Source organism: Mytilus edulis, chromosome 12 (genome assembly GCF_963676685.1).
Source record: "Mytilus edulis chromosome 12, xbMytEdul2.2, whole genome shotgun sequence".
Lineage (NCBI taxonomy): Eukaryota > Metazoa > Mollusca > Bivalvia > Mytilida > Mytilidae > Mytilus > Mytilus edulis.
In genome coordinates, this window is record NC_092355.1 from 48237902 (window position 1) to 48264680 (window position 26779).

The window sequence follows — 26779 nt, forward strand, 5'->3', positions numbered from 1 at the left end:
ATATTTCGTACATTTGTGGAAATATATTACGCTAATAATAAACATAATATTCTGTAAAATTCAATTATAATAGTACTAAAAAGGATACAATACAAAGCAAGGTTTTACACGATAATAAATTTTGTTACTAGTTAATTGGTTAATATGAAATCATCGAATACAAGCAAATGTACAAATTGTTAAATTCGCAATTCATGATAAATATATTATTTCCCAAAATTTGATGTTAAATTTTTGTTTGTATTTAAAACTTCAATCATAGATATCATGAAAATGATCACAAAATCAAACATTAAAATTTAACGCAAATATGAAAATCATTTAATATACGGCATATTTTGTTAATAGTGAACAAAAAGGTACAAAATGCTACACAGAGGAACAAGTGGTTAGTATGGTGGAGTTTCTTATTGATAATATATTTGTTGAATTTGGAGGTAGACTTTTCAAAACATTGTCGGCATTCTTATGGGACAAACTGTGCGCCTCGCCTTGCCGATCTCTTCTTATTTTCATGTGAATCAGAGTTCATTCAGACACTTTTTAAAAACAAGAAGATCAAAGAAGTAAGGTCATTTAATTTCACTCTCAGAAATATTGAATTTCAAGACTTAAGCCCCCGACCCACTAGACCACGATCGCACCACACTTACCGCGATCTAAAATAAATTCAGATCGTGTTGAGGTCGCGGTATGAGCGGCATGAAAATGTAAATTTTCGTTGCGTTGCTTTCACGATGCTACTACGTCCTCCTTACGCTTCTACAACATCCCGCTACGATTATACCACGTTCTCACTGCGCTTATTCTGCGACCTCACTTCGCTTATCAATATCTTTCTACGCTCATCACGTTCACACTACGACCATACCACGAATAATTTGATTGCAACACGATCTTACCACGCTTCTATTGCGATTATAGCACGTTCTTACCACGATAATACTACGTTCATACCGCGATCTTACTACGTTCTCAGCAATAACGCCAACATCGTCTTCCATTTCAATACAATTCCATTCCTTCTATTTCTGATTAATACGTAGATTTCCCGGAAACAATACAGACATGCCACTAAAATCTACTAGAACACTTGGGAGTGGTGGTAGGGGTTGATGTAGAGGCAGAGGGAGCTCTGATAGTATTTGATCCTGTTGAAGCAGAAATGACGGACCGACCAATCCAACCTAAATTACAGCCTATTGATGGTCCATAAAGCTCAAATGACGATATTTTAGTGAACGATAGCAGATATGACACAGATGTGTTAATAGATATAGGAAGATGTGGTATGAGTTCCAATAAGACAACTCTCCATCCAAGTAACAATTTTAAAATTAAAGTAAACCATTATAGGCCAAGGTACGGCCTTAAACACGGAGCCTTTGCTCACACCGATTAGCAAGCTATAAGAGCCCCAAAATTACTAGAGTAAAACCAATTAAACGGGAAAACCAACGGTCTAATCTATATAAAAACGAGAACAAAATTGAGAATGGAAATGGGGAATGTGTCAAAGAGGCAACAAACCTACCATACACCAGACAACAGCAAAAGGTCACCAATAGGTCTTCACTGCAGCGAGAAATTCAGTCCCGCACCCGGGGAGGCATGGTTGAGGCGTTAGAGAAAATGAACAAAAAGTTCTAATTACATACAGACAAACGTAACTTGGAGAGAATTAATATATTTTTTGTGAAAATGACAATGAGAATGATGGTCGTAGTATGAACGTACTCAGGTCGTAAGAAGAGGGTGATGAGGACGACAAGGGCATGCTAGAATCGTACTATGGTCTTGAACTGCGTGGTATAGTCGTATTGGAAGCGTAGTTTGTTCGCAGTGAGAACGTGATGGTCGTAGTGAGGTCGTGATAACGTCACTGTGAGATCGTAGCGCAGTCTCTCCGAACAGAATCACGCTTTCGCTATGCTCTCGCCGCGATTGTACAGCGACCTTTGCGATCTTACTACGATCTTAGTGCGCTCTCAATACGCTACTACTACGACCTGATTTCGCCTCGACCGCACCACGATTGTTTTGAACATGTTCAATGTTGGCCACGCTCATCACGATCTTGAAGATCTCACCACGACCGTGATACGACCTTACTGCGACCTACACGATCGTACTACAATCATCAAAATTTGCATTTTTTTCACAGATCGCAGTGCGATCTTGGCCTATGGGACTGCGGTATTATACCTCGAATTTGACATACACGGTCAACTCAGTACCAGAACCTATAACAAACGAGACGATTTTAATTTTGAAATTATCAATTTCCACCAACTTAGTAGCAATATACCAAATTCACCTGCATATGGGATATACCTTTCTCAGGTTATTCGGTGTTCAAGAGCTAGCAGCTGTTACTCAGACTTTGTAAAACGTGACCAGTGTCTGAGCAGAAAGTTGATGAACCAGGTTTTTTTTCATCGGAAGGTACCAAGACTTTTTTTAATAAATATTTATTACGTATCACCATCACAAATAATACAAGTTGGTCTTGATGTATAGATTCATCATACTCTTTAGTTTGTTTTTATTGATATCCATTTGACGTGGGTCTGTAATTGTACATCCCGTCATTATGCTATTTTTCTATGATTATTCTCGTATTCTTGTCATTTAATTTTGCTAATGTGCTTTGTCTATATGTCTTTTGTTGAGTTTTTTTCATACATACAACGTGTTTCTGTACTTATAAATCCTGTTATTGTGCTAATGTAAAACATTTTTGTATTCGTATCGTTCATTTTTTCTTATGTGCTTTGTCTATATGCATTTCTATGTTTCTTTGATACATATTTGTTTCATGGTGATTAAGAACATAAAACAATGTTGACTGCGGTAGCCCTTTTTTTGACATTTTTACATATTACGTCTGTTTATTTTGCTCACACATCGTTGTCAATATAATCAAATTTGATGCGACTGTCAGACAAGTGAGAAGGTTTAGATATCTTTAAAACCTGGTTTAATCCACAATTTTCTAAAAAAAAAGAAAATGCCTGTACCAAGTCAGGAATATGATAGTTGTTATTCATTCATTTGATGTGTTTGCGATTTTGAAATTGACATTTGATAAGGGACTTTCTTTTTGAATTTCCTCGGATTTTAGTATTTTTGTGATTTTACTTCTACATAAAAGGCGAAAACCAAAGTTAAAAACATCATTAGTCCAAAGTGCTTATCTGTATTTACATTCAAGCTGAAAATTTGGCGTTAATGATTTATACGATCCTTAATAGTTGAAGAAATATGTAATCAAAAAGGACCTAAATAAAATAGCCAAATCCAACTATGGTGATTGGGTTGAAATCTTTGCCTTGCACAGTCTTTAGTGGGCTGATGATACCCCCGAGAATTGATAGATCACCTGGAGATGTACTTCCTTGGATTATCATTCAGCAGAAACGTTAAAAGTTTGACATAGAAATTAAAGATTGCGTTTATACTTTAGTGAATATTCATGCACCAAATTTATCTTAAATTTGTTTTACAAATTTTGAAAAGTAAAGTTACTTTATTGGAAATGATAATTTAAAAGTGATAACAGTAATTCGGATGATATTGAATATAAAAACATAATAAATGGCCTAATAAAATTGAGAATGGAAATGGGGAATGTATCAAAGAGACAACAAGGTCACCAACAGGTCTTCAATGTAACGAGAAATTCCTGCACCCGGAGGCGTCCTTCAGCTGGCCCCTAAACAAATATATACTAGTTTAGTGATAATGAACGCCATACTAATTTCCAAATTGTACACAAGAAACTAAAATTAAAATAATACAAGACTAACAAAGACTAGAGGCTCCTGACTTGGGACAGGCGCAAAAATTCGGCGGGGTTAAACATGTTTATGAGATCCTAATGCATGCATATGCATACAACCATAAAACAAAACTCACCAAGAATATTCAACACCAATGAGACTTATTCAGAATTTAGGTCCAAAATACATGATTTCACACTGTAAAAGAAAGGCAAAACAAAACATAAGTGAAAGACATGTTTCTTAAATACAATCAAACATCAAATACAAATATTGACCGACATTTTATGAACGAACGACATATTGTAAAGATGAGGTAATAAAACATTTTATGGAGAAATAATATATAATGTAAGTAGATAAAAAAAAAACACAATAAATTAAAATAAAAACAAAAAGAGCTCAAATCAGGTTGAAAATTTAAAGGATAAAAGGAGAAAAAGGTTTGAAAAAGTCAGACAAACCAGGAAAACTTTAACTTCACTTAGATATAAAGAAGGCTGAACCATCCAAAATTTTACAAATAGAAAAAGACTTTTAATAAAAGTATTTATAAACGTACACATCTAGCTTTCGTTTTTTTATATATAGATTAGACCGTTTGTTTTCCCGTTTGAATGGTTTTACACTAGTAATTTTGGGGCCCTTTATAGCTTGCTGTTCGGTGTGAGCCAAGGCTCCGTGTTGAAGGCCGTACATTGACCTATAATGGTTTACTTTTTTTAAATTGTTATTTGGATGGAGAGTTGTCTCATTGGCATTCACACTACATCTTCCTATATCTATATAAGTTTTATAACGATTATATTAATGACACAAATATTGATCAATATCAATTTACAACACTAGAGAGTGATTTTATGGAAAGAAAATAGTCTTGTGTGAAAGAGGGAAATACTATGAAACTGTTTAATCGCGTAGTAGTCTTAGCCATATGCTAATTCTAAAATACAGTTTACATTTTTACCTATTGTGTCTGTTTGTTTTGTTCACACATCGTTGTCAATATTGAATTTCTGTTCGATTGTTAAATAAAGGAATATCAAAAACTTAATGCTGGAAAGCAAATATAAAAATATGAAAAGATTATTTAGAATTGGAAGAAAACACATTGTATCTTGATAGGCAACATAATAGTCATTAAATCATTTATTATACTAAATACTACTTATCTATTTCACATTTTTGCCTTGAAAGACAGAAAAATTCACATTTACTGCATTTCTTTTCGATTTTAAAATATATTAGTTTTTGTTATTTTGCCTTTAACATGTCTAAGGCGGTGTAATATTATAAAAAGTTCACACAATCAGCTACTGGGTATACTGAAATAAATATCGCATGGTCGACAATAATACATTGGCTAAAGTAAATAAATATTTGTTATAGCATAACAACTAATTTCAACAATAAAACCATATAACAAAACATTGTCCAATTTAAAACAAAAGTGTCTGATTTGTCCTACGCTTCAGAATGAAGTTGACATTCAATGAGCATGCTAAAATTGACATTGTTGCATGGTTGATTTTGTTTTGTTACACATGTAAACAACAAAGTTTTTAACTTGAAGATTTACGACGTAGATAATGGAGTTAATAATACTGTTCATGTCTGTCTGTTTATTTCGTTCTGCTCTAACGAAATGCTTACAAAACAACCAGAACGTAAATCAATTTATAATTCACACAAGGTCAAGAAAAACGTCATTGGAATGCGAATGCACAAATTCCGAGGTCACGGAGGTTCATACACCACTCGTCAACATCAATACACAAACGTTGTCCGGCAGTAGGGTTGGAGCTCAAAATCGATATCTGTATAGTATACAGATACTGTAGGCGCGCGATATATTGCAAAAAAATAATAATATTCTGACATTACACAACTAAAATTGTAGTTATAACATAAATGATGTACAATAATATGAACATAATAATTTGATGACAATTATAATGTTCTGTACATACAAGGCAAACTATATGTCTGAACAGAAAACAAATCTTGAGATGCATATTCTTTTTCATAGCAGAATGCATGCACAGTTACAGACACCAAGTTAATATATGAAGAATTAATATTAACTTGATAAAGTCGTCAAACTGTTGTAATAATTTTATGTTTAAAATGTATTCTCTAGAAGAAAAATAATTAAAAGAATATACAATTACATATCCGGGACTGATTTTAGAGAAATAGTTTTTCCTTACACCTACTGGCATAGATTGATACTCTTTATTCTCAGTATGTTATCGTTAAAAAGAGTAGTACACTTATATACTATATTTATTTAGGAATCTTATTTTTATATTGAATTTCAAATTCAGACATACCTGTGGGTAGCTCAAAATAATATATACATTAATAGTAGAGCTTGTTGTTTCCTAACCAGGAAGAGATTTTAAAACGATACTTGTAAATTGAAAACGAAAAATTAGAATCGTTACCGGAAACTATTTTTACCGAACAAGCTTGATGATATATCATGTATATATCGATAAATAAGATTTTTCATATAAACTGGTTTATTTCATGATCGAAAATGACATATGATGATTGAGTTTAGATGTAATGAAAACTACCAGTAATATTGATTACAAGACAGTTATCCTGTTGAAAAATATAAAAAAAGCTTTAGAATTCTAGACCCGTGAAGTAAATTGCTAACATCGTGTAATACATAGGGGAATAAAAAAACAAATGTTGACGTCAGTGACCTCATGACTCACGATCAGAATCCGGTCAGCTTTATTTACTACGTATTACACTCGATTTAAAAACAAAAGACGGTACGTCGCAGTTTAAAAGCGTTCAAACCTCCATTTAACGTGATACCAAGAACACACACAAACAAAGAAATAAAAACAGATGATATTTTCCTTTAATACTTATCTATAAAAACTAAACTGTCGTACTTTATTATTGTGAGAAACGGCTGTTAAAACTATTTTGGTTGATGATTCAGAAACCCTTTGTTTTTGTAGTTATTCTATACAAATATTTGACAGTGATAATAAGTCTCTAGAATTTCAATATTGTTTTGTTGTTTTAAAGGATTGCATATATGAGTTTTATTCATGTGAATCTGGAGTTTTGTTTTGAAATCTGGTGAAAACATTGTGTAATATAAGGTTATGAAAAAAGATAATTTTTTAACTATATAATAATGGTTCTTGGGTATAATATTTCAAAGGAATTTTTCTATTGACTTAAATCTTTGCCTGCATAGTTTTGTTTCGGTTTTTTTTCTATGCAGCTTTAACTACCTGTAGATTTTGATAAGTTGTCAGATCACTGTCTCTACTTATATAAAACAAATAACTGCTAAGGGAAACAGAATTTCAGGCCTCCCATTCATGAACAGCATGATCAGTAAGTTCTTTTTAAGTCCATAATTCTAAATCAAAAACAGAGTAAATGTTTTCTTTAATATTCCATATTAATTGTTTGTTATACAATAAAAAGAAGTTGAAAATAATAACTTAGAGCGATATGAGTTTCATTTATCAGGAAAAATGAAATAACAACTTTGAACAAATTGCATTAAAAATGATCTTAAACAAAGAGGCGATGAACTAAACGACCATTCAAACTCATAAGTCGAAAATAAATTGACAAAGCCAAGAATAAAAAGGAAAAAGACAAACAGACAAACAACAGTACACAAAAACCAACATGGAAAATGTTGGACAAATGATTTTGAACTATATGAATACTAACATATAATCAGATTTAGTAAAAATAAAACAAGTCTCATGTTGGTCTCTTGTGGACAGTTGTCTCATTGGTAATCATACCACATCTTCTTTTTTATAAACTAGCTCATCCCTCTAATTAATAAACAATCCCTTTGAATTAAATGACAGTTTATACTGTTAAATTTAACATGGAACACCAACGTTTTTGTTGTATAATTGATTGGGAAATAACTTTTTTATAATTTATTTCAGTTTTGCAACGGTCCGGTGTATTGAAAAATTTTGGGTGCTTGAGGTTTGACCAGCTGGTTTGTCCTGTTTGAGTACAGATGGACGGATGCGAGTTGAAACACATTTAGGCTTTTGAATTTAAAATATTGCATGAATATACTTTTTACATTTTATGCCAATATCAATTGTCCGTTAGTTTTTTTTATATTCAAATGAAAATTGTACTCAAACAATATGATATGCAAGTAAATTACACCAACTTGTTTAACCACTACTTGTAAAGAAAACAGTATTTGTAATAGGATAACTTTCGATCATCGCCAGTTTGATCTGTATTGAAAATATTTATGGTTTGATAAACTTTGATCGTATTTGAAGAAACTAAATAATGCAAAACGCTTTAGAAAATCAATTTTTACAATATTATTTTTCCTGTTACATTTTGACATAGAACTTCTACTTAAGCTGCTGCCAAAACAGAAGAGAAAAACATTCTACACAGAGGAACAAGTGATCAGTAAGCTGGAGTTTCTTATCGGCAACATATTTGTTGAATTTGGAGGTAGACTTTTTCAACAAATTGTTGGCATTCCTATGGAAACGAACTGTGCCGACCTCTTCTTACTTTCACATGAATCGGAGTTCCTTCAGACATTTGTCAAAAATAAGAAGATAAAAAAATCGAAGCAAGATTATTTAATTTCACTTTCAGATATATTTATGATGTTTTTTCCTTTAAAAATCCGAACTTTTCAGATTGGCTTCCATTAATATATCCCCAGAACTAGAAATTAAAGAAACAACTAACACGGTCTCTTCCGACTCATGTTTAGACGTATTCCTCGAATTTGACATACACAGTCAACTCAGTACCAGAATCTATGACAAACGAGACTAATTTTATTTTGAAATTATCAATTTATCCCACCTGAGTAGCAATGTACAAACTTCACCTGCATACGGGATATACTTTTCCCAACTTATTTCATATTCAAGAGTTTGCAGCTGGTAAAACGTCACCCGTGTATGAGCAGAAAGTTGATGAACCAGGAGTATGTCAAAGAACGTCTCGTCCTTTTTCTAAAGAAAAGTTCATCGGAAGGTAACAAGACCTTGTTAATAAATATTCCGTATCAACTTCATAAATAGTACATGATGGTCCTGGTGTATAGATTCTGCGTACGGACGTTCTTTGTGATCCTAATAACGTGTTATATTGGTTTTTCTATTCATGTGTGTGACGTTCACATTCTGACTTCATACACGCGACTGTACATTAGAGTTAATGTGAACCTTGCCATTCAGTAACAAGATTTCAAATATTTCAATCCTTTATTGGTTGATTCAAAATACATATACAAGTAAGCAATGAATGTGGTTGTTAAATTTGATAGATGCTTTTTTGTGCTTCTTTGTTTAATATTTGTTTTTTCTTTGTTCTAAACTGAGATTGTGACACGATGATGACTGCTGTACCCATATTTATAATTTTACGTATTATGTCGGTTTCGTTCACGCATCGTTGTAAATATAATGGAATTGTATGCGACTTTCATACAAGTGAGAGGTTTAATCCACCATTTTCTACATTTGAAAATGACTGTACCAATTCAGGAATATGACAGTCGTTGTCCATTCGTTTGGTTTGTTTTATCATTTTTAATTTTGACATCTGATTAGGGACTTTCTGTTTTGAATTTTCCTCGGAGTTCAGTAATTTTGTGATTTTATTTTTTGAAATAAACCGGTATACTCTTAACCACAATTTAAAAAAAAAACAAGTGTTTAAACAATCTTTCAACATAGTTAATGATTACAAACTTTTGTTTCATTTAAAGATGGTTTTGAAATTGTGACACGACACCAAACTCTTTGTTTTGAAACTGCAACCAATTACAAAAATTGCATCGATTAAGGAACATGTATTGCTCGGAAAATCAATGATATGCTGTTAACATTACAACATTCTATCTCTTTTTGAGTTTTATCTGTTCATTTGTAGATAAATGATTAGGGTGAATCGAAATAATAATAAGTTAAATAAAAACCAAAACGCCAACAAACAGGGAGCATGATCGTTTATGTTGTAAGTAGAAAACACACATTCAATGCAATGATAAACGCGAACTAAAATGCAAAAATGCCAAACTCTCATACTCATGCAAGCATAAAACAAAGTTATGTAAAGTACAACATGTATATCAAAGCAACACAAAGGTGGGTGGTTTGTCTGATTAATATAAACTGTCTAAACATTCTTAATAGTTATTTTTAAGGACAAATTAGCAAAAACGAAAAACCTCCATGTTGAATATTTTAATAAATAAGAAAAAAGTAAAATTTATAAACTATTTTCTTAAATCACATTCAATAATTGTTTCGGTTGAAATATATCAATTATAGTTCCTGTTCGAATGTTAAAACAAAGGAGTGATCTTGTTGAGGGTCAGGCTTTTTCCAGGAATCCACCATGACCTATTGGATTTACAATTCTGGAAAACTACATCATAATATGCTCCAGTCTGCTGGTTTGAGTAATTCCATCGTAACAAACCATTATCGATACAGAAAATGTCGGCAAGGAAAGTACCAGCCAGAATCAAAGTCTTTTCTGATACTGACAGCCTTTCTGAAACTTTACAAATTATAACATTAGGCAAAGATCATATATGATGCGACATTTTGATATTATGAAAATTTAGAATCAGACACTTAAAGAAGTAGATCTATAGGAGTCATGCTTGTAGGTGAAACTAAAGAGTCCTACAAATTCGGTAATACTTTTATATGTATCAATATAAAATGCGTGCATGTGAATTTTAGGACTCTTCGTAGCGTAATTAAGACAGAAAGTAATTTGCCAAGACATCAATTTATTCAGATCTCAATAGTTTAACAAGAAACCCATGTTCACACATATGAAATTCATAAGTATTCGAATTACTCCTTTTCTGATGATGTTTGATTATCAATTTCATGATTTGTTACTTATATGAATTTTGTAACTTTCTCTGCTATCAGAATTATGTATATTTTGCATAAGCATGTAATTTAATGTATTTTTGTAGTATGTACTTTTTTTCAAAAATCAATATTAGTAGAAGTAGAGTATATCACTGGCGTCAACGTGATGATCGTAACTGCAGTTACGATCATCCCAATATGGTGGACACAAATATAGGGAAATTTTATTAGGCTGATTTCTCCACTTTAACAGGTTATTTTCAGATATGTATTATTTCAAGAAACATCTTTATAAGCATTGCCAATGAAATATTTTTTCGGACTGGATGGAAAAGCAACAAGAAGAATGAAAATCGAGATACAAAAAATCACGATGAAGATCGTAACTTTTATTTATTTTTATAAACGATGATCGTAACTTGTACTTAAGATGATCGTAACTTGTACTTAAGATGATCGTAACTGTCTGTTCCAACGAAGCATTTTCTGATAAATGAGGACAAATAAAGCTGTCTAGTATGCGACAAAATGTACGTTATCAGCTGATATTGTGATAATAATGAGGAATCATCACCGAGGGGAGGATAACGTTCTTTGGTAAGTGCACAAATGGTTATGACTTGGTATTTCTTATTTATCTTGTTCAATATTAAAATGCATTGGGGGTTAACAGCTTTATATTGATTTCATATGTTTTATATAAATAAGGTATTGGACAGTTTGTGAAAATTGAAGATTTTTTTTTCATTTTTTTCCTACACTTTATAGGGACAATAGCACCTGTCGAGGATCTGGTATTTTTGGGGAATTCAGACTTTATAATTTCTTTTATTAACAGATTTACGATTTTTAAGGGAGAGGTTGGAAAAATAAAGCATTAATAAGTGAAATCATATCTTGAATTAAAATAAACCCCAATGAAACCGTCAATAAAGGGAGCTACTATTTGATTTTTCTTTTTCTTTACATAAAGAGTCAACCCATGGTAAATATAGGCAACAGTATTTCAGGGGCGTATCCATAGATTTTCAAAAAGGGATTGGGGACTGGCTGCCTAAGAGTAGGCCCGCTTCAGTCATGCTTTATTGATTCCCTATACAATCAACCAAATTTCCCCAACAAAAAGGTGATGCAAGCACCTTGATCCTCCCTCGAAGTCCACCTCTGTAGTCTTCCAATTTTTAATAGTCATAGTTTGATTAAGAAAAACCAAGATCAGGCAACAATTTAAAACCGATAGAAAGTCATCAAAATAATGTAACTTCATGCCCTCCTTTACTTTATTCAGTGAAAGTTTCGGTCTGTATTCTTAAATTGTATTATGAGAATGATATTTATATCAACTTCATATCCACGTAAATTCATTTTGAATGTTTACCTAATTACTCATAAGAAAATAGTGTTGGGGACATTTGCATATAAGTCTGCTAATCCCCCTTATGTCATTTCTTTTCAGAATAGCGGTTTTCATTTATTCTTTGTTTGATTTTAAAATAATATTTTTTTTTATCGTGACTACTAAATAGGGTATTCATTTAGTGGAAATAAACATTCGCAAATTTTGAGTTACGATCATCTTTTTATAAAAACAAGTCAAAGTTACGATCATCTGTAGACGAAGTCACGATCATCATCGTGATTTTTTGAATCTCGATTTTTGTTCTTCTGGTTGTTTTTCTGTAACTTATGAAAAACACATTCAACGGCAATGCTTATAAGATAAAGATTTTTCTTGATATAAAACAAATATGAAAATAAGCTGTTAAAATGGAGAAATCAGCCTTCTAAAATATCCCTGTATTTGTGTCCGCCATATTGGGATGATCGTAACTGCAGTTACGATCATCACGTTGACGCCAGTGGTATATGAAATGAATTGTACATTTACGTCAATTGGTTAAGATTTCATTTTTGGGTACGGAAACTACCGGTACACAGAGGCAAAAAATACCAAACAGACATTAAAACTCACAAGTCGAAAATAAACTGTTAGCTTTTTATCAAGTCGGACTTTATTAGTAGACCATACGGTATGGAGTTTGTCATTGTGGAAGGTCGTATAGTTGTCTATAATTGGTTACATCCACTTCATTTGAACTTCAGTGGATAATTGACTCGATGGAAATCAAACCACATCTCCTTATTTTTAAAATTGACAAGGACTTGTATTTAAAACCTGTTTCACACGAAGTAGATATAGGTTCAGAAAACAAGAACAAGTCAAAATATAGTATACTTTCAGAACCTTACTATGTTCATATATATAGATAATTTAGCTGATCTGTAAAAATAACATCTCCATGCCTTATATATCATGTACTGTAGTACGACACTAGCGAGACGGCTACAATGCAGGCGATTTGGTGTCACGATATCTCAGTAGCATGGGTTAGAATCCCGGCGAGGGAAGAAAAAAAATTTGAGAAAGCAAAATTACAGATATAACATTGTTGGGTTGATGTTTAGACGAGTTGTATATATATATAATTTTACAAATATTACATTTATGACAAAATATAAATTTCAGAGTTCGCACTCCTCTAATGATTTCATTAATGGAGGGTTCATGCAAACAAGCTGTTGAAACAAGAGTTTCTAGTGGTAAACTTGAAGCCATATTATTCAAAGACAAATGGAAGACTGCATAGATTAATTAACGTTATGGAATACTTAAGTTACATGACCATGAACATGTTCTCATTGACCTTAATTGTAGAATCTCAATATGAGACGTATCACCAAAACTGCAAATGTAGAACAGAAAGTCACGAGACAAAATGACAGAGACAAAAAGTCAAGGACAAACAGACATATCGATTATGAAATAATTTTTCTTTGAATAAGAAAACCCATTTTTAAACCCAATTTTGTATCTATCTTGAACTATAGTATATTAAGCAAATTTGTATTTAATATTTTTAATAAATTTCAATAATGATCAAATAATTGTCAAGATTATTATAACAAAATGTCAAAGTGGTTTGGTTCTTATATGGCTTAATAGTGTCAAGAAATATAACCTTTTCATGCTTAGAATTTAGTAATTTTTCATTTATCAAAGCAAATGCACAATTACCTGAACCTTACAATTAATATATGAAACATATTTTAAGATCTTTCTGTTATAATGTTTTATATTTATTATATTCAAACAATTGTCAATAAATTATTTGTGGCCTTTTTGACCTGTAACTGTTTTGTCCAGTGACCTTCTGTCCGTTTATCCAAAACTGTATGCATAATGATCAATACAAAAGGGTCACTTGGGTTTGCTCACCTCACATGATCACAATATATCATCCCTTGTTTTTTAAAATGGTTTTGTGGTTTCTATTTTGTTTACCCTTCCACTTATATTTTACCTAATTTTTACTATATCGAAAAAGGGTATACTATATATGGAATGTACTATCAACGACAAAAAAATAATAGTTAGCGTCTTTCATAATTAGCTTTCAACTAAAACACCTTTTTGTTGTATTCTTCGAAAGATTTGTTTGCATGTTTGTTTGAATCGTTTTAATCAGTTGTTTAATGTCTGTGGTATATGTTTTCAGAGTTTTGGCAGCTGAATCCCAATTAATTAACATTCACTTATTATATCTGTTACTCACCCAATTTTGTTAATATAACGAAAGTAATAAAAACTGTCATATTAAACAATCAATTAACACATGAAAATGTTCGCACCAAATCAGAAATACGGCAGTTTTTTTTATCTCTTCGATTGATTGATATTGTGTTATTTTGTCAGTTTTTATAAACTTTCCCTTTAAAATTTGCATTGATGTTATTTTTGTTATTCTTTTTTGTTGATCTAAATATAACTTGTTCTCATTTATAATCTGATACCATTGACATCGGATTTTACTTATAGTATGATGCGCTGATGCCTTGAATATTACTTTATGTCGTGATTGATTTCTCAAAGGATATATTAACTGGAAAATTGTTTTTTTTCACTCAACTTATATTCATAGTATGAGCTATACTTACATATTAATTTAAACTCGTTGGTTGTGCCACTTCTGTTCGCCTGTGTAAATACTTTTGTACCTTCCTTTTTCTCTGTAAAGGCATGAGACGTATCTTGAATCTTTCCTATTTCCTTTTCTTGTGTTTTGATCTACAGAAGTGTGATTAATAAGGAGAATATATATATATATAAATTGCATGTACCAAGTCAGGAATATGACCGTTGTTATCAATTCGTTTGATGCGTTTTAGCTTTTGATTTCGCCATTAGAAAGCTTCCAGAACTTTCCGTTTTGAATTTTCCTCGTAGCTCAGTATTTTTGTGATTGTATGTTTTGCCACTTTAAAACTGTCACTAAACGATCAGTTATCACGGTTAAGGAAGTATGTCGTATAAGAGAATTTTTAAAGCATTTAAGTTTAGAATGAAATACATATTTAAATCAAGCATTTTGAATACCATAACTAATAAAAAGAAAAGATTATAATAAATATCACGTATATGCTGTCAGAAAACACACAAGGCTAGGTATATGGATGTCTTCACAATATTTGGCCACACTCTGTTAAAAGGCATACAGTTCCGACTGCTTTTTCGGGTTCTATTTTTTGGTTAAACCTGGAGGTATAATACAAGAGTTGCCTAAGTTGTACTTACTTCTTTCTGACTTGTTAACAAGTTTCATGAAACAAAATCTGATTGTTTTTAAAATATATTAGAATTCAATCACCTTAAATGAATTTGAATGTTCATCTTTAACGAATATACAAACTTCTTTTCCTGCCCCATCTCTTACAGTAAAAGAAAGGTTCTCAGCCGACCTACAAGAAAATCTTTTAAACTATAATTTGATTTCAAACAAATATTGTGGCCTAATTTATTTTGTTATTTTATCTGTTTTTAAATTCAAACCACAGAAGTATAAAAAAAAATTAACTTTATAGAAATAACGTATATTCATAGCATCAAAAAAATAGATACACGTTTCTCTAGTGAGCTTAGGGTTGGCTGGACCTACCTTGTGGGTTCATTGCACAATTATGATAAAATCATTTCTGACCTTTTAATATATATGTATAATTTTCGGGCAAATTAGAAACATAAATAGAAACAAAGGTGAATTTAAAAAAAAGGAAAATGAGTTCGTACAACTTACAGTAAAATAAGTTTAAAAACTCCAACATCAATGATTTTGTTGGAATAATATTGTATGTTGATTCCATAGGTTAAGTAAAAACAATTAATTTTTAAAACCATTAAAGATGAATAATGATAATAGATTGAATAAATAAGGAGGAGACCAAAACTTATCTTGTATCTTTTTTTTTTCATTTCAGTCAGGGTTAAAAGAAGCTGTAGAATACTCACCAAAAATGGCGATATGATTTAACATCAGAAGACACCAAAAGGTAACAATACGTTTTCTATTTTCCGAAATAAACAACCTATGCGCTATTCAGTATCTGGTGGAGAGTTGTCTAATTTACAATCATATCACATCATCTTTATTATATAAAGCTCTATATAAATTGACCATGGACGACAAAACTCAAACAAAACTCCATTTTTCGAGAACAACACTATACAAACCAAGCATTATTTGATGACAAAATCAGATGTAGGGTCCTGTATTCGTGAGAGATATACACATTTAATACTTTGTACCAAAAATCCACAAATATAATGGAACATAAATATTATGTACACTTGAATGCTGACATCAGAAAGGTTTCTGTTTTGGATAAATCAATTAACTGATACATACTCTTGTTTTATATCTCCTAGTTTTAATCCCTTTGGACTGTTAAATAACAAACGTTGCCGACGAAACTGGTATGGTCTTCTCAGTTCCATTATTGTTCTCTTTTCACTATCATAAATCTTTAGAACCAAAGGCCTAGTTTTGCTACAACAGAATCTCCAACATTTACTGGAATCATCTACATTTAGAAATATTAAGCACATAAGAGATAATGACATACCAATGATGGAAGATGTTTTTTTTTCCTTTTTCAGCTATTGTTTACCAACATCTTCGTCGCAATTAATTGAAAAAGAACTGATTCACTCTTTCAAAATGTTAAACTAAGCTTGGTGTCTTTTGTCGTACCTTTAAAACATCTTAAAATGACAATAATGATTATAACAAAATGTGAACAAAATTGCTTTCTCCGATTTATGTATTCTTTACTATGTGATTGAATTAGTTGGATAATTATTATAAAAGACCAAAACTCACTAAACGCAACTGACAATTGACCTATGAAATCAATCGATTAAATTATTTATCTTCGAACTCTTTAACACATTCAAATCAATTTGAAGATAACAATGAATATTCAGTTATATGTATGGCATTACGCGTTAGTTTTACCAACACTTCTATCATTAACCACTATACAAGTTGTGTTACAATATTATTTTTCTACAACAGTTTAGAATTTATATCTGTAGTTCTTGTGAAAAGACCTAAAACTTGACACTCTACATAAAGAATAATTTCTTGCAGGTACTTTTTTTATGACATCTACCTTGATATATGAAACAGTATTTTTGTGTATCAATTATATTTTCAGATGGAAAAAAGTAGATTTTCTACCCTGGAATAGATAACATCAGTTGTATTCGGCAAACATTTTGAAACGTTTTGTCCTTTAATTTCGCACTTTATTTTGTCTATTCAGCTTTTGTTATTCAAGTGTCACTGATAAGTCTTTAATAGGCAAGGCACACGTCTGGCGTATTAAGTGTCAATACTGTTATATATATGTGACCAGCCACGACATATCCAGGCTTATGGAGGTAGTACGTCATTGTGAGAAAAACGCCGTTAACTATATGTGAATAGCCATTTCCAGTCTTAGGAGGGTACATTGTCTAAAATTTGATTTTTGTATATTTATCTAGAATATTCCGAAACAAAACTCTCTGTCATGTTATTATGACATATTTGTTGTAATAGCAACGAAACGAGACATTTCGAATACCGGTATGAAAATGAGACTGTTCTATGAAGACTTTTACTTATCGAAGGCACTAATTTATAAAACACAAAATTATTGTATTTATTGGCTCTTAGTGATGTTAAATAGCGTTTTTGAATAAAATTTCAAAGACTTAAATTTACTGCAATGCAAACAATTCTTATCTCTATTTTAGAACATGTAATTTAAACTTGTTGAAATAAAATTAGTTTAAAATTTGTCAAAGTAAGCTTTAAGAATTCCTTTTTTTAATTTAGATTTATTATGCATGTCTCTAAACATAGTATGCGACGCGTAACAGTTTATAAGTAAGTGTTCTCATATATTAATTTGATACGGTGCATTTATTATAAATATATTTCAGACTTCATTTATGAAAGAAAATATATACAGCAGAGCATTATTTGTTTGTTTGTAGCTCTATTTTAGAACATGTAATTTAAACTTGTTGAAATAAAATTAGTTTAAAATTTGCCAAAGTAAGCTTTAAGAATTCTTTTTTTTTAATTTAAATTTATTATGCAAAAGATGTCTCTATACATAGTATGCGACGCGTAACAGTTTATAAGTAGGTGTTCTCTTATATGCATTTGATACGGTACATTTATTATGGATATATTTCAGACTTCATTTATGAAAGGAAATCTATAGAGCAGAAATTTGATTTTTTTTTGTATCAGTTTAAAATGTAGATTCAAATATTTTTCACTTCAAACGTTAAAGTAAAACTTCTTAAAAACTTATGTATGATGTATATTTCGGCGTCCGCAAAAGAGAAGCAAAGGAAAGTGTTTATCTCTTCTTCACAAATACGTATTTCATTGAATCTCGATATTTATCATGTTTATAATTTTTCTAACAATGACGTTCTACCTCCATAAGCCTGCAAATGTCATGGCGGGTCACATATGATGAGTTCATATAGTCTGGTAAAATACCAGTTTTGACATCCCAATCAACACAAATTACACAATTCAATTAATGTAGGCTTTCCAAATAACATTCATTAAACGATTCACTAGATAAATACTTTGTAGGTGTGTTTTTACTATGTTTGCCCTTGGTAAAAATTCCCAATCTGTATTTTTTTTTTAATAAAATAGCCTAAATTTCTTTCTTAATTTAACAAGTACCCATTACATTGTATTTATCAACCTTGACATATTTAATAGATTTGTGTCAGAATTTCGGTTCTTCAAATAGACAAAAGAGGGATGAAAGATGTAAGAGGGGCAGTCAAACTCATAGATCGAAAATAAAATGACAACTCCATGGCTAAAAATTAAAAAGACAAACAGACAAATAATAGTACATATGACACAACAAAAGTTAGAATGATTTGTCATTTTTTTTTTATTTTCAGGTCATAACGATTTAGTTTTTTTTTTTTTTTTTTTTTTATTGCAAAAACATTAAAAAGTTGTATTAATTCTTTTTTACTAATATCAAAGTATTGTTTGAATGCATAATTCATGTAAGGATGCGATAATTCATCTACTTGTACACATCACTCTTGATTGATAAATACAAAGGGACTGATTAGGAGAGGTGAAATCTACCCAATTAACGAGTTGTTTAAACAGTTAGCAAAAGTACCAGGATTATAATTTTATACGCCAGACGCGCGTTTCGTCTACATAAGACTCATCAGTGACGCTCAGATCAAAATAGTTAAAAAGCCAAATAAATACAAAGTTGAATAGCATGGAGGATCAAAAATTCCTAAAAGTTTTGCCAAATATGTCTAAGGTAATCTACTCCTGGGGTAAGAAAATCCTTAGTTTTTCGAAAAATTCAAAGTTTTGTAAACAGAAAATTTATAAAAATGACCATATAATTGATATTCATGTCAACACCGAAGTGCTGACTACTGGGCTGGTGATACCCTCGGGGACGAAACGTCAACCAGCAGTGGCATCGACCCAGTGGTATAAATAGTTAGCAAAAGTACCAGGATTATAATTTTATACGCCAGACGCGCGTTTCGTATACATAAGACTCATCAGTGACGCTCAGATCAAAATAGTTAAAAAGCCAAATAAATACAAAGTTGAAGAGCATTGAGGATAAAAAATTCCTAAAAGTTGTGCCAAATATGGCTAAGGTAATCTACTCCTGGGGTAAGAAAATCCTTGAACAATAGTCCAGAACACATTTTTTATGAAAGACCTATGGAAGATCCGATGTGCCACAGGCAATACAAAAGGTAATGTCACCTAAATATACTATAGGACCCTTTTTATAGTTTACTTTAAGATTGGTACTAATTCAAAGGTATAAGAAGATGTGGTATGAGTACCAATGCAATGAGAGAACTCTCCATCCAAGTTACAATTTGTTAAAGAAACCAGTATAGATCAAAGTATGTCTTCAACACGAAGACTTGGCTCACACCGAACAGCAAGCTATAAAGGGCCCAAAAATTAACAGTGTTAACCATTCAAACTGGAATACCAACGGTGTTATCTCTATAAAAAAGAAATTGAAAACCAAGAAATACTAATGAACCACATCAACAAACGACAACTACTGAACGTCAGGTTTTTGACAAAGGACAGGTACAAAAAAGTACAGCTGGTTCCAACCGTCACCCGTACCTGAAGCCAACGTGTAACATCACAACATAGAAAGACATATTATAAATATCAATTGGAATAGCTTAACTCAATCAAAAAGAAATATTTACATAGATGAACATACAATAGTTCATGTCTTCTTTAAATTAATCTTTACACTTTTAATTTTTTTTATTTGTAATTCTCGTAACGGCTAGCAATTTATAATGGTCCTTTATGTCTTTAATTTTAGCTACGTCACTCTCTCGTGGCTGAGTTTTAGTGTTAATACTTTATGGAACGGAATATGGTTTTTGACTTTTATTTCATTCATAAAATAAAAAAATGGATTTTAGCCGTATTTTCCTCTGGGTTTTTTTTTTAATAAATCACTAACTCCAGATATTCCTGGAAATATCAAATATTTCCTCCTACGATGTTTGATCAAATTCTTTACCTCAACCAACAATTTTATTTTTCAAGTTTGTCATTTTCATGACATAAACACTCACTAAACTCAGATCAGTTATATTATTTTGTTCGTCTGTTTCAGGCGCATATCAGGCTACAATTGTTAAATTCATTTCAGATAGGCAGTAATGGTAACCTCTTATGTCATAAACTTTGATGTGTTAAATGGCTAATTTCGAAGCTAAAATATTTGCACATAAGTGGTAAAAAGTTTGAGAACGCAGTTATAAACGTTTTCCATACTTAAGCATGTTAAGCACACACTGAAAAGCTTTTTGTAATGCGCCTTCTCGAGGTACAAAATCTTTTTTCACACAATAATTTCTTCTAAAATTCAATAGTTTTTACACCTGTATGCGTTGCTCCTCTGCTCTCCAAATCAACATAAATAGTGACTAGTTGAAACATGTCCAATATCACTGCACAAAGATTTTTTGTTCTGGCACTATTTTTGTGTTCCTCAATTTGAACGCATTAAGGATATTGACACATATGCTTTGATTTGTGTTATGCGTTATCGTTATCGTTATTTTATAGCCTTTCTTTGTAAGACAATTTCTATAATATGAATTCTTTAGAGCTTCTTTCTTAAATCCGGCTGCAGGATTTTCTCGCTGTGTAGAAGATCAATTGGTGACCTTTGTCTATTTTCTGCGCTTTGTCCGGGTTGTTGAATATTTGATAAATTCCCCATTTTCAGTGTCAATTTTATGGTATTTTTTCTTAATTTATCGTACAAAATCAGATCAAGGTGTTTGACCGAAACCTCAAGCACAATCAGAGCATTCTTTATATATTTATCCAATGCTTGTTATATCGTAGTTGGCAATGATTGATGTCTGTCATAATAGTTTCTCGTTTATTTGAAGCATATATCCAGCAATTAAATTTATCCTTTTATATTTATATTTATATTTTAATCATAAGGGAACCTTTCATAACTTACAAATGCGGTATGACTTTTGATAATTGTCTTCTTATTCAAGACCAGGAAGTTATATATCAGAACGAAGGTTAAACATTTGGACATAGTCGTTATCATGAGGTCTTTTTTGGAGAGTTGTCTCATTGAAACACATACCACATCTTCTTATTTTTTTATAAGACTCAATAAAAAAACGTTTTGTTTTTTTAAATCATACGATACTTACCTAATTCTTCTATCGCTTCCATAATTTTTTGATTATGCAGATCACATATATCAAACTTATATCCTTCAAAAGAATTATATCTATGGTCATATTATATTTTATCGTTATGAATATGTGACCCGTGATCAGTTGTAAGCATCGTTTCAAACAATGAATTATGAAGTATAATGTTCCAAGAGAAATTCAAAACCGTGTTTTGTTACTTTAAACGATGCACAGAGAGAAATAAATAAAAAGGTATGTTAGCTGATTATTGTGTCATGTGTGTATAGCCATTGGTGTTAATTTTAAGTTGACCTTATCACAATTTTATCTGTATTTGATGTAGCTTTCAATATGCGTATGGAACATCACACAAGAAAACTAATAAGTCCATTACATTTTTTTAACAGCATGGCAAAAAAAATAAAATATGAATGAATGACAAACAACAGTCTAAAAAACACTGCATAAAAAGAAATTAAAATTATTAAGCACCACAAACCTAAAACACTGGATTATCCAGTAGGGTAGAAAGATTAATAAACGGTATATTTATAATTATGGTAAAAATTCAACAGAACTTATCACTTTCAAATGCTGACTAAAACAAATACAGGATGAACTTACCTCTTACCGCAAAATTTGAAAGGTGTTGTTTAACGATTATTTCGTCTAGATCATCGAATTTTGCCATCCATTTGACGGTTTCGTCATGAAGCCTGACCTGTGCCATTTCGCCGGCTTGCTGAATACCGAAATGTTCACTATAAAATTTAATATTTCTATTTCATTGTTAATCCGATCTGTTTATATTGTGAAACTAAAGAAACCTTCGGTGGTTGAATTGAAACCTAAGAAGAAAGTTTGATTGTGCAAATACATTTAATTATAAGGTACTTGCATTAGCAAATAGTTATATCTTATTACGATTATACATTAAAATTTCTTTGTATAGATTTTGTTATTTAAAAATTACGAAGACTGTATGATTTTATCTATATAATTTCACCTTAAATAATTTGTATGCCTTTATATGTATTTAATAAATCAAAACACTGCACGTCGTTGAACATTTGCATGATAACTTGATTTTTATTTTTAACACATATTAACATGTTAAATGCCTAACTGTTATTTTAGGGAATTTTTTGTTGTTAAATTTGATTGTTTGTTTGGTCAAAAGCAAAAGCCTCTGCGTTGTCGAATATTTCTGTAAAATGCGCACATCTATGAAAAATATTTACTGCCGTAAGAAGATATTTCTGTAAAATGTGCACTTCCATGAAAAAGTATTCTGCCGTAAGAAATTTGATATGCATAGTTTTTATTTACCAAAATGGTAGTAGTCCACGAACCAATAGCGAAATTTGTAGGGTTTTTAAAACCATTTTTTACAACACTGAGAAAGACAATTATCATGAAAAGACATGATCAAATCTTTTGGAAGTCAATTCTGTATCAATACTTTAATGTTAAGGGAGTTTTTTGACAAACAAGGGAACAAAAGGGATAGGCTTATCACTGTTATTAAACTTTGCCTGAGTGAGTGTGAGTCTTGGTTAATTGATGACTTCTAAATAATCAACGAAAAGTCTAAGTTGGGTATGCAATAAAATATCGCCAGTACTGAAACTTTAAGAGCCATTTGAACAAATGTGACCTACTACTAAGAAAATGCTAATCTATGTAAGTCATCTTTGCTTAAAGAGCTAGATCCTTAGTTTCGTAATGATTTTTTTTTATTAAAACGTAATCAAGAAAGTTTTGAAGTATGTCAGTCATAGTTAATGATAACCTCAGTCCACAACGAGCTGAACAAAAATGCTAAAAAATGAAAATGAATCTATGAATTTGTGTATCCGGATTCTTTTAAGGAGAAAATTAAATTACTTTTAAAACACATATACTGGTTTTGTTAAATCCATGGTCACTGTAAACATAATGTTCGATTGTTACCCGTTGACGCATTAAATAGTTGTTGTCTTTGATTATCACTTGCCCTTCTTATGCACCTACTGACTCAAGTTATACCAGATCACCTGACATCTACATCCATGCTTCTTTGTGCTTCCAGTAGTGATCTCAGCCGGATATGATTATCACCCCTACATGATCACCCAAGCGTGATTTTCTTTTTCTGTAACATTTTGGCGAAAATGTCATATCCACAATAAAACTTAGAAATATCTATAACTGCCAAGGCTTGTGTAGAAAAAAATCAAGAATGTGTGTTTGAGAATCGAACTAAAGATCTTTAGCATATAGAATTCATACCCCTATACCAGTACGAGTGGATGCAAACTCATGTTAAATAAACATATTTAAACATTTTACTAAGGGATCATAAAGGGTATATATAATATAGTAATATAAGGATTGTGTGGCGTTCTAAACAAAATTTTATGACGGAAAAAATATTTTTATCTTATCTAAAACAGCTAGGATGTGAATAAAAATATTCCATTTTGTTAATCTAACACTGACACACCGCGTCTTCATGTGATAACTATTACAGCAACTGGTTTTTAATCCCCTTGGCCGCTGACACCTAATTGACCTATGTTAGCACTTGTTATCCTATACATATATAGACCTTAATCTTTCGTCACCTTATAAAGAAGTTATATAACACAAATGGTGATTTTCGTTACCTTAAGACACCTTTAACAAATAATTACACCTGTTCACCTTATACATATTATTATGTTAACCTTAATTACCATTGGTGTCTTTTCACAAATATTTGTTTTGGTTATCCCTGTTACCTTAACATTGGTGACCCCTGGTCACTTTTCACAGATGTTTTTTTTTTTATTACCCATGTTACCCATACACCGATTTTTACCTTGGTTACTCCGACGAGTATTTTTTCACAAAATAATATGTTGATTAACCTGGTAACCTCACACCTATATTGCTCATGTCCTATAAACAAATGTTAAACGTTTGTGTATAATTGAATTTTTATTCTCAGAGATTTGATTGTTAAATCACAGAATATAGATGTGTTTACCAGGAACTAATCAAAGATAAATCAGAGCTTCCTGAACTCATGTTTCCCTCCCAATATGTACAAGTTTACAAAAGCAATTCTATAGTAATTGTATGTGTATTTTCAACTGATGGCTACAAACATCTAAAAGACTTCTTCGAGTCAGAAAATGTTTATCATGACCTTCGACTCCGTACTTTATTTGGCTTTCTCATTTTTTGTTTTCATTAGAACGTCCCTGGTGAGTCTTTAGTAGACGAAAATTTTAATCCTGGTATCTATGATGAGTTTACTTATGAAACACAAAAATATAAAAAAGGAACCATTCGTCAATAAAATAAAGATAGGCAACCCCAGACGACTGAATATTTTAATAACACATTATTATTAAGCAAGTGACCGCCGACTATTCAAGGGAACATGTTTCCAAAGAGTAATAACAGAAAATCCTTAAAACCAAATAGAAATGTTTTGATAAAATGATTAGATGCAGCCAAAATTAGCATACTGTAATTTAGTGAAAAAGGTTTAAGTCAAGGATGATAAAAATAATACTAAATAATTCGTGTAGCTCGGTGAATGTGATCAATATTTTCAACTCTTCTGCTCGACGTAGACTCAGTCATGGTCATCGTCATTATACAGCACCTACTCTGCATGATGTCTCTATTAATGACTTGCTTCCATTTATACAGAAGCCGTTAGGTATTCATCACATTCGCACGAAACTGTATTCATAACCCCTTTCTAAACTTCATTCTGTGTTCAATTTATGTTACTGTTACAAACCCTCATTCAAACCAATACAAAATTACAACTATAATTTCGGATATTGCAAGTCACAGACGTTTCAAGCCAGTCCGCATTTGAAAATTTGAAAAAGATAAAAGATCTTTCCTTAATCTTTCCTTTGTCAACAAAGGTCTCGATATCGTCAACTTAGGCAATATACTTCATCATAAATTAGTTCAATCGAAAATACCTCCTTATTTCAAAGATCAGTCTGTACCTATCATTTCTTTTACCTATACCAAAACTATTGCAACTTAAATTTTCAATTTCAAACAGGTTTTTTAGGATCTCAATTTGACGACTTCAAGTCTAAACCTCCTGATTGCACTATGTCGTTTTGGATCATTTGCATTTGAACTTTTGAGTGAATCTTTTTTTTATTTCTTAATATTTTTTTATCTTGATGAGTCTGTCATGAATGAGTCCTTTGATATAGTTAAACTCATAACCAGCTGATAACTAGTTAAAATTAAACAAAAGAAATGGAATTCTTTGTCACAGAAGATATGAATGGTATGGTTGGAACTTTTGAATTGATTACGTTTATTTCTATGGGCTTTAAATGTTTAATGTAGGCGCATAATTTGGGAGTATTTGCATCCTATACATGTGTGTACATTAAAATTATAATATGAAGTTTCGATATATTTGTCAACTTAAAATAAAGTACAGACAAATTTTCACAAAACAGTCGATTATGGAAGGTGCAAATACATGAGAATATTGTTTTGTGTTTAAGCATAAAGTGCACCGAAAAATGATCCAAAAGAAAGATAACAGATTGGCAATTCACAATTTTTAATTTGAAGTGTGTATGTGTTAACGGTTTTCTCATAAAAAATAAAGAAAAAATATCGGATACATCACTTCGTTTCAGAGTTAGTTATTTTATATATTTATATATACATATAGGCTTAATATTGATATAAAAGTATTAATAGAGAGGGACGAAAGATACCAGAGGGACAGTCTAATTCATAAATTTTCAAAAATTCCGAAATGAAGTATATGGGAAAGTAAAATACATTTCTAGTGAGTCTTTCAACAGAGAAGGTGTTTTAATAACAAACGAAAAAGTTTTGTGCTTTACCAAATGTTAAGAAAAGTCGGACACGCCGTATTGAACAACCATTTGATCTTTTTTATTTAAAACCCTTGACGAAATTCAAGGCGATATTAAAATTTCACAACTTAAAAAAAT

The 26779-nt window shown here is 31.3% G+C and overlaps 1 protein-coding gene across 1 annotated transcript; it reads right to left on the reverse strand.

The window, feature by feature from the left end:
- Positions 1–10012: 10012 nt before the first annotated feature.
- Positions 10013–22713, reverse strand: LOC139497150 (phospholipid scramblase 1-like). Its single transcript, XM_071285239.1, has 6 exons — positions 22422–22713; positions 21813–21875; positions 16417–16591; positions 15382–15472; positions 14672–14801; positions 10013–10346 (listed from the first exon to the last, which is right to left on the reverse strand). Exons 1-6 carry the CDS (start codon positions 22525–22527, stop codon positions 10129–10131), a joined length of 783 nt encoding a protein of 260 aa, XP_071141340.1. The 5' UTR covers positions 22528–22713; the 3' UTR covers positions 10013–10128.
- Between the last annotated feature and the right edge of the window lie 4066 nt (positions 22714–26779).

Bases quoted from the DNA above. Each gene is read 5' to 3' on its own strand.
- LOC139497150 (XM_071285239.1), bottom strand. From the start codon at position 22,527: ATGGCACAGGTCAGGCTTCATGACGAAACCGTCAAATGGATGGCAAAA. The intron at 16,592-21,812 runs GTAAGTATCGTA...TTCTAAATGTAG, and splicing joins GGAAGCGATAGAAGAATTAG to ATGATTCCAGTAAATGTTGG. The intron at 10,347-14,671 runs GTAAGTATAGCT...TAATTTGTAAAG, and splicing joins CAACGAGTTTAAATTAATAT to TTTCAGAAAGGCTGTCAGTA.